This window comes from Nansenia antarctica (genome assembly GCF_963989245.1).
Source record: "Nansenia antarctica genome assembly, chromosome: 8".
In the NCBI taxonomy this organism is placed as follows: domain Eukaryota; kingdom Metazoa; phylum Chordata; class Actinopteri; order Argentiniformes; family Microstomatidae; genus Nansenia; species Nansenia antarctica.
Genome location: NC_137678.1, coordinates 18,194,833 through 18,204,832, shown reverse-complemented (window position 1 = coordinate 18,204,832; position 10,000 = coordinate 18,194,833). Strand labels below are relative to the sequence as shown.

Here is a 10,000-nt window from a genome sequence, read left to right as displayed (position 1 = left end):
GACAGACAGTCAGTCAGTCAACCAGCCAGACAGACAGAGTCAGTCAGACAGACAGTCAGTCAGTCAACCAGCCAGCCAGTCAGGCAGCCAACCAGCCAGCCAGTCAGGCAGTCAGTCAGGCAGTCAGGCAGCCAACCAGCCAGCCAGTCAGACAGTTAGACAGTTAGTCAGTTAGTCAGGCAGCCAACCAGCCAGCCAGTCAGTCAGGCAGCCAACCAGCCAGCCAGTCAGTCAGTCAGGCAGCCAACCAGCCAGCCAGTCAGTCAGTCAGGCAGCCAACCAGCCAGCCAGTCAGTCAGTCAGGCAGCCAACCAGTCAGCCAGTCAGTCAGTCAGGCAGCCAACCAGTCAGTCAGTCAGACTGGCTTCTGGAGGGGTGTCCAGAAATATAGCCCGGGTGAGCCCCTCAACCAGGTCTCGGGGTGGTAAAAGGGTAGCCCCTCGGCCCCGAGCCTGGTGGAGTGGAGAGGAAAAACAACTACCCATACGCCGAAGTCAGACAGACAGAGAGAGCAGCAGCATCTGTGGTGGTGGTAGCCTACAATCCAGTGCACACACACACACACACACACACACACACACACACACACACACACACACACACACACACTTTATCTGCTGCTTATCTGTTATTGAGTCATGATAATGGCTATTAACAATATAAGTGATGAAAAAGCAACTGAATAACAGTCATGTGGAAATGGGAAAAGAAAACAACAATATATATATATATATATATGATTATATTATTATATGTATACTAAATGGCCGTAAAGTATACAGCAGTGCTCTCCGTCTGACCCATATAGCCCATCGGTCGACTGCGGACACAGAGAGAAACCCGCCTGTCTACTTATCATGGCGCCGGCTGGCTGGGAACACCGTGTTGACAGAGAGATGGCTCTCCTGCACTCTCCTATACCAACACCGCTGCTGTGTGCCTGCTTATGCTGTATTGTATTGCTGTTATTATAGGCAGACTAGTAAACTATAGTAACTATACTACCGATAGAAAACCGATCGAAACAGAGCCGTGAAAGTGTTGGGACACCGAGGGGTATCATATCGTCTCTATCCGACGCGCCGTGTGTTTATCGGGGAGGTCGCTGTCCCTTCTCCGCGGTGCTGATCCCGCGGACTTCGCTCGCTTACAGAACAACTCTCGGACAGAAAACCACGAAGAGCTTCTCTCTCCTCTTAGATAGGCGACAGACCACGGAAGATACGGAAGAAGACATCGAAAGAACGTCGGAAATAAGACGGAAATGTTTCATTGTGAACCGTAAAGCGGCGTCGCCGGTCCTAACCCTATAATAAACCAGGCTGGTGCTATAATAATAATAACCCGGCTCGACACGGAGGCGACGGTCTCTCCTCCCCAGACAGAGGCTCTTTAAACACCCACACCTTTACCAAACTAGGAAAGCCAAAACATAAACAGAAGTCTAACCTGTGTCCCTCTCGGCCATGTTCCGCCAGACCCGCCGTCTCTGTCTGTGTGTGTGTGTGTGTGTGTGTGTGTGTGTGTGTGTGTGTGTGTGTGTTCGTGTTGTCGACCAGGTGTTGCTCTGCGGTCATGTTTACATTCAGAGCTCTTAGTGCGCCGTGCACAGGGTTGCCAGATGGGATTGACAATTGACAGCCTAACCACCACAGCCTAAAAACCGCTAAATCCACCGAAAACCACCAGCCCAAAATCTATATTGTCAGAAATTCCTATTGGGCAGGTGGCCATCTCCTGCCCCTAAACGGTATGTCTGTTGCCAATGATGTTTGTAAAATAAACAAAAGACCTTGCCGAAATGCTTTTTTCCCGGCCCAGTGTGATCAAAAGTAGCACATACGGCGGGAACCCACCCCATCTGGCAACCCTGAGCCCGTCCCATCTGGCAACCCTGGTCGTGCAAAGGATTATCATGTAAACCTCCTACTTCCCTGAACCGGTATAACGCGGACGAGACATGACATAATCATATCATATCCTCAATGGAGATATTGAAAAATAAAAATGAATTAAACAATATGGGCTTTAGCTTAGCATAACCCTTCTAGACTTCCCACTATGAGCAGTTAGGCTATTAATGATATATATATATATATATATATATATAGTTAGCTCCCTGAAATAGCCTCTACATTACATTAGGCTAGAAATACTATTATTAAAATCTTCTTAAAACTAATTTTTATAGAATATAGCCTGTAATTGATGCTGCCCGTAGGCTACTCTTTTTAACATGTTGTGTTTTACTGTTTCTCTACTTTTATGGTTTGATTTGTCTTTGTTTTGTCTTTGATTTGTCTAAAAAATAAACAATGTATATTTTTGTTTTATCTATGCTATTTGTAAAGCACCAAGATTGTTTTAAGAAGGTGCTATATAAATAGCTAATGTGTATTATTATTATTATTATTATTATTATTATTGTTATTATTATTATTATTATAATATCATTTCAACACTACAATCAATGGATAGCGATCATGCATGACAATAGTTGTCTGTAAAGATATATAATAATTATAATAATACACACACACACACACACACACACACACACACACGCCCCTCCTGGCCAGGGTAGGAACTACACCCTGTCACATGAGGAGGTCCAGGAGGAAACATACACAACATACGTGAGAGAGAGAGAGAGAGAGAGAGACACTTCGGTTTAGATATGAGAGAGAGAGAAAGACAAAGAGATAAAGGATTAGAAGAGAGAGAGAGAGAGAGAGAGAGAACAAAACCATCCTAGATCACTGAGCTCTGGACAAAGGAGGATAAACCAGCTGTGTGAATCACGAATGTCCGCGTGGGTGCATGACAATGTTGTCTGTGAGACACACACACTCACACCATGCACCTCACAATTAACAGGCCATGCAGACAGGTGTCTAAATATCACTGTCGTCATCCTCAAGAGACTCCGTTCACCTAATAATAACAATAATCAATATATGGGTTTTATTTAACATTTAGCCTTTCACGGAACCCAAGGACACACCTGGCTCGAGGGTGCAGAGCAGCCGGGGCGCGCTGCGCGAGATGCCGCTCCGCTTCTTGAGGACGTTGCTGATGATGTTCCCCACCCCCCCTCCCGACCCCGGCCTCTTCACAGTCACACCCGCCCGGCCCGACCTCCGACCCCCGACCAACCGCTCCTGCCTCATCTGGAACAACAAACACCGGGGAAACCCCCACTGGACTGCGGGTACGGGTAATTATCCTCCGTTCGTTTTCGAGTCCCTCTGCGAGCTCCGCCGATTGAATTAACGCGCCTCCTGCTCCCTCGAAGACGTGCGCATTCTTTCTATCCCCCCCGAGATAACGAGGCAAAGCCCCAAATACCCTCCTCCTCCGGGTAAAATGGAGAGATCTAATCGATCAAATTGATCATCGCGTAACAAGGCTCTCGAATCTCCCCAAGACACGGAGGGTGGCAACCCAAGGAGGATAATGCTGGCATCTGACTCGTTCTCCATCAATGAGAGAAATCACATCCAATGTGGAAAAGACCGAAGCCCACACGAATGCATCATAGAGAACAAGAACACGTCATTTCATATCGATAAAACAGACATTGTGTTGCTGTTGTGATCGCTCCAGAAGAACGAGGGATGACGGCTCTGTCCCGGTGTTACACCCCAGTCTGCCGCGCGTCATGCAGGAGGGAGGGATGCGGTACGATGGGGAGATAAGGGGAGGGGAGGGGAGGAGGATGGGGGGAAGAAGGGAGAATGAGGTAATGAGACGAGATGGGGGGGGGGGGGGGGGAGGGGAGAATCATTCAAAACCGAATCATCCATTATAGAAAATATAGAGTGCATAAGTGTGTCATCTAGCTCACTAAATAATACACATGTTTTAAATAGATCTCCGAAACTGTTCATGAAAAAACGGCCTCATAGTTCTTCTTCCTCTTCTACTTGAGTTTACAGCCCGGTCATTAATCAAACTGTCATGTAAAACGGGAGGCTGGTCCATTGCGTTAATGAGGACCCCATCCTCCGATTTCTACCTCTGCCAGCCTCCCCTGAGTAAATAAATAGATCACTGGTTCAGGTTCATTGAGAACTTCGTCGCATGCAATGAATCGTGACGGCAGATACAAGCCCTCGGTCAGGAAACACACTGCAATGATAAGATGGTTGGGTAGATGCGGTTGGAAGCGCAGACATCAACAGAATGGAGTGGATTCCGTTCAAAACGAGATCAGCTTTATTGACTGTCTTCATGAGGATGATGGAGGTTAAATAACAGAAGGAGGGATAGAAGGAGAGAGGGAGATAAATGCAGACTCAGTCATCCTAAGAGAGAGAGAGATAGGAGAAAAGAGATGAGGAGATGGAGAGAGAGAGGGAACAAGAGATGAGAATAGAAGGAGAAAGTGAGAGAGGAGAGAGAGAGAGAGAGCAAGAGAGAGAGCAAGAGAGAAAAAAGAGTGAACACAATTGAGAGGGGGGAGAGAGGGAAAGAGAGTTAACACAATTAAGAGAGAGAGAGAGAAAAGAGTTAACACAATTAAGAGAGAGAGGGAAAGAGTGAACACATTAGAGAGAGAGATAGAGGGAGAGAGCGAAAGAGAGTTAACACAATTGAGAGAGAAGAGAAGGACATGGTTTCTGCTCAATGATGACGACAAGAAATGATCATGAGTCATCAGATATATTAAATCATCTCTACCTCCTTAATCGAACATCCATCTCCTTAATCTAACAGCCATACTCTACCTCCGTAATCTAACAGTCGTTATCCATCTCCTTAATCTAACATCATACTCTACCTGCTTAATCTAACATCATAATAATAATAATAATAATTCATTGAATTTATATAGCGCTTTTCCGAGGCTCAAAGACGCTGACAATATAGGGGATACGGAAAACACAAAAACAACAAGTAACATGGAACACAGAGTCAGCGAACGGGGAGGGGGGGGGGGTGGTGGGGGCAGGGGAGGTGGTTAGGGGTAGGGGAGGCTGTATGCATATCAGGGGGGTGGCAGGGTTAGGGGAGATGGGTAGGGGTAGGGGAGGTTGTATGCGTGTCATGGGGGGGGGGGGGGGGGGCGCCGGGATGGGGGAGATGGCTAGGGGTAGGGGAGGCTGTAGGCATGGGAGAACAGGTAGGTTTTGAGGTGGGATTTAAAAGTGAGGAGTGAGGGTGAGTCTCTGAGTGGTTGGGGGAGAGAGTTCCAGAGGCGGGGTGCAGCTCGTGAAAAGGCACGGTGACCGAAGCCTTTGAGTTTTGAGGGTGGGACAGTGAGGGGAACAATGGATGAGGATCGGATCGTACGGGTAGGGCGGTGGGGGAGAAGGAGGTCAGTCAGGTAAGGGGGGGCCAGGCTATGGAGGGCTTTGTATGTGAGGGTGAGGATTTTGAATTGGATGCGTTCTTTGATGGGGAGCCAGTGGAGAGAGTGGAGGACAGGAGTGATGTGGTCACGGGAGCGGGTGTTTGAAAGGAGGCGTGCAGCAGAGTTTTGGACCATCTGGAGTCTATGGAGGGAGCGGGAGGTGATGCCGGTGAGTAGGGAGTTGCAGTAGTCAAGGCGGGAGGAGATGAAGGCGTGGATGAGGGATTCAGCAGCGGACGGGGAGAGGCAGTGTCTGATTTTTGCTATGTTGCGGAGGTGGAAGTAGGAGGTCTTGACGATGGAGCTGACGTGGGGATCAAATGAGAGGGTGGGGTCCAGGATGAAGCCGAGGTTGCGAGCCAGGGGGGAGGGGGTGATGGTAGTGTCATCGATGGTGAGTGTGATGGGTCCGGTTTTATTGAGGGTGGATCATACTCTACCTCCTTAATCTAACAGTCAGCAGATATGTTTAATCATACTATACCTCCTCTCAGCTGTCAGGCTGCATGTTGACAAAACAAAGACAGTAAATAAACAAATAAAAAAATCCAATTGCTCATGAATTCTTTAATCTCGTCCTCCAGCATAACAAGTACATGCGTCACCAAGTGTATTGGTAGGCAACAGAGCTTATTAAACTGAACTGGAACAACACACTAATCATCAGAGTTTAAACTGAGTTAATTCAGAAAGTAAACACCACATTCCCTCTATGTGTTTCAATAAGGAACATTGTGAATTGGAATTAAAAACCCTGTTTATCATCTGTATGAGTGGCAATATCCTGTTCTTCCATGGACATGACAGATGTATCCAGACTACTGGAGATAATACCATGCATTGTATTGTATTGTATTGTATTATTCTGAAACGCTGCATTCTGTGACTAGTTGTTAGTGTGAAGTCAGATTGCATCATGTGCCTGGTGGCAGAGCCATGAAGTCCTTGAGAAAGAGAGAGAGAAATAAATGGGAGGGAGGAAGAGAGAGAGAGAGAGAGAGAGAGAGCAAGCAAGAGAGAGAGAGAGAAATGAGTGAGAGTGAGGGAGAGACGTGGGATGTCTTATTGTTCCGCGGTCATGGGCAGATGTATCCAGACTACTGTAGGTAATTGTAGCGACTAGATAAGAACCAAAAGTAAAAAAAGTCGTTGAGAGACACGAGCAGCGTCTGGGCTGGTGATTGTATGACGCGGCCGCCAATACAATCTGCTGAGATGGAAAGTACGTTTTAGAGCATTTATTGAGTAGAACAATCAAACTTGGTGACGTACAAAAATAATCCATAAGCGATCAAAACCAGAAAATAACAAACGATGCGTATAGTATATGCGGCCAACAAATTACAGCGACCCTGTCTCCCCTCTTTCTCTACTCCCGCCATAACAGGTGAACAGGTGCTTAAGTTAACCTCAGACTATCCCCGCCCATAATCATGTGACTTCCGGAAGGTCTGAAATACCGTGATCAAAACAATAAACAAACAAATCAAAATAAACTCACAATAAATCCAGTTTAGCCTTTTCTACTAAATACCCAATAAATCACATTCATGGCTCCTACAATAATATTCTGTTTTGTATTGAATTCCTCTCAGTCGCTGCATACTGTGGCTAGTTGCTGGTATGAAGTCAGATTGCATCATGTGCCTGGTGGCAGAGACATGAAGTCCTTGAGAAAGAGAGAGAGAAATAAATGGGAGGGAGGAAGAGAGAGAGAGAGAGAGAGAGAGAGAGAGAGAGAGAGAGAGAGAGAGAGCAAGCAAGAGTGAGAGAGATAAATGAGAGAGAGAGAGCAAGCAAGAGTGAGAGAGATAAATGAGAGAGAGAGAGAGGGAGGAAGAGTGAAATAAAGGAGAGTGAGAGAGCAATGAGAGAGAGAGCAAGCAAGAGTGAGAGAGAGAGACAGAAAGACAAACACACCATCTCACACGTAGAGATAAATGAGAGAGAGATAGAGAGAGAGAGGGAGGGAGAGTGAAATAAAGGAGAGACTGAGAGTGAGAGAGAGAGAGAGAGAGAGAGAGAGAGCAATGAGAGAGAGAGAGAGACAGAAAGACAAACACACCACTTAGTGTCTGTGTGTCGAGGGAGGTGATACAGATGCCATCACTCATCTCATCACCAGACCTGCAATGTCAACACAGTTGTGGAGCACTGCAGCTACGCTATCATTATCCACACACACACACACACACACACACACACACACACACACACACACACACACACACACACACTCTCTCTCTCTCTCTCATTATCAACACACAACATGACCTCCTCATACAGAACGCTACATGAAATGGCAGCTTAGCGACTCTGACACCCGACAGGTAAGCTGTTACCATGGCTACCAGGGAGAGAGAGAGGTAAGCTGTTACATGGCAGCTACCAGGGAGAGAGACAGGTAAGCTGTTACCATGGCTACCAGGGAGAGAGACAGGTCAGCTGTTACCATGCCTACCAGGGAGAAAGACAGGTAAGCTGTTACCATGGCAGCTACCAGGGAGAGAGACAGGTAAGCAGGGAGAGAGAGACAGGTGATCTGGCAGAGAGACAGGTGAGCTGTTAGTTACCATGTTGGTCTGTCAGGCTGCAGGACAGCTACCAGGGAGGCAGCATGTCACTACATTCAGACAGGCAGGTGGAATATGATAGGTCCTTCAGATAGGGGGAGGGAGAGAGAGGAGGGGGGGAGGGAGAGAGAGATAGGGGGAGTGAGAGCGAGGAGGGGGGGAGGGAGAGAGAGATAGGGGGGGGGAGAGAGAGGAGGGGGGAGTGACTCAGACATTGTCTCAGCAGGACAGAGAGGGAGGTGGAATATGATAGGTTGTGTGTGTGGGGGGGGGATAGGGGGAGAGGGGGAGAGAGGAGGGAGTGACTCAGCAGGATGGAGAGAGAGGTGGAATGTGATTGGTCCTTCACCGCTGAGCTCCCTGCCCGAGTCACTTCCTGGTTTAAATAACACTAGCCCCCCTGCTGAGCTGAAGACCAGAGGAGAGGGAGGGAGGGGGGAGAGAGATGGGGGGGGGGAGAGATGGGGGGGGAGAGAGATGGGGGGGGGGAGAGATGGGGGGAGAGAGAGACAGAGAGACAAAGAGATGGAGAGACAGAGAGACAGAGACAGAGAGAGAGAGACAGAGAGACAGAGACAGAGAGAGAGAGCTCAGCGGGGCAGTGGGCGGTCAGTAAGAGAACAGAGACTCCAGACCATCCTCATGTCATGTCCCAGACAAAGTGTTTAGACTGCAGCAGCCAGCCTCCTCCATGATGGCCTGTTCACCAGGGTGGGGTGCAGTGTGGGGGCGGCTGTGGCTCAGGAGGTAGAGCCGCCGTCTAACGATCGCAAGGTCGGCCCCGGCTGGCCACATGTCGAGGTGTCCTTGGGCAAGACACTGAACCCCAAATAGCTCCCAATGAGCGGGCCGGCACCTTTGCATGGTAGCTTGCCGCCATTGGTGTGTGAATGTCTGTGTGAACGGGTGTAAGAGAGGCCGTTGTAAAGCAGCTTTGGAATAAGGAGCGATATAAGTCAGTCTGTTTACCAGTGTGACTCTAGACATCTCTAGGGAACCAGGAAAGCAAGAATGGGCGGGGGGTGGTAGTAATCTGATCCTAGATCTGGAGGTGAAGGCCACTCTTCGATAAAAATGGAAAAAAGAAAAGAAAATCCAAAACAATCGAATCAAAACAAGCGCTTACGTCTTTTCTGCGACACGGCCTGCAGGCATGCGGTGATGATGTCATAGTTCTTCTGCAGCTTGTGGCCGAGGCGGTCGCGCCGGCGCAGCTGTCGCAGCAGCTTGGCGGACTGCAACCCCGCGCGCTGACGCACCTCCTGGATGATCCACCGCAGCTCCTCTGGGGCTGCACACACAGACACACACAGACACACACACACACACACACACACACACACACACACACACACACACAGACACAGACACACACACACAGACACACACACAGACAGATGCACACACACACACACAGACACAGACACAGACACACACAGACAGATGCACACACACACACACACACACACAGTCAGTACAGTAGACAGACAGCACCATGTCCATCCAGACAGGCCAGCTGGGTCAGGGGGGGGCGGGGGGGCAGCCACACACACACACACACACACCCTCAGGCTGCCTAGCTGTGTGACCAGGGACAGCCTGGATGGACACAGACGGGCTCTAGTCTACTCTGTGTGTGTGCGTGTGTGTGTGTGTGTGTGTGTGTGTGTGTGTGTGTGTGTCTGTGAGGACTGTCAGTCAGGGCTGTGCCCTAGCAGCACGTTCACACACATAAATAACCTGCAGGTTGTTGCCTGGGGGACAGAGGTCCATTAACTGAGATTTGCTCAAAACGTGTATTTAGTTTTGTCTGTCACATTCTTATTGTTGTGTGTGTGTGTGTGTGTGTGTGTGGCTATTGTATATTATTGTACAGTGTATTGTGACCATGTAAAATGCACTAAATGCTCTAGCAGGGAGAGGAAGATTTTTTTATTTTTTTTTAAAAGTAAAGAAAATACAGAAAGATCTCTCTCTCTCTCTCTGTGTCTCTGTCTCTCCCCCTCTCACCCCCCCTCTCTCTCCCCCTCTCTCTCTCCCCCTCCCTCTCTCTCTCCCCCTCCCTCTCTCT

General features: G+C 48.5%; 1 protein-coding gene across 1 annotated transcript in view; it reads right to left on the bottom strand.

Moving 5' to 3' along the window:
* Window positions 1-10,000, bottom strand: part of tbc1d30 (TBC1 domain family, member 30) — a gene marked incomplete at both ends in the record, with an annotated part of 26,161 nt that overhangs the window by 13,454 nt on the left and 2,707 nt on the right. The window contains one exon of the mRNA XM_080538140.1: window positions 9,056-9,220. Coding sequence (XP_080394266.1) covers window positions 9,056-9,220 — 165 coding nt within the window. The remainder of the gene's footprint in view (window positions 1-9,055; window positions 9,221-10,000) is intronic.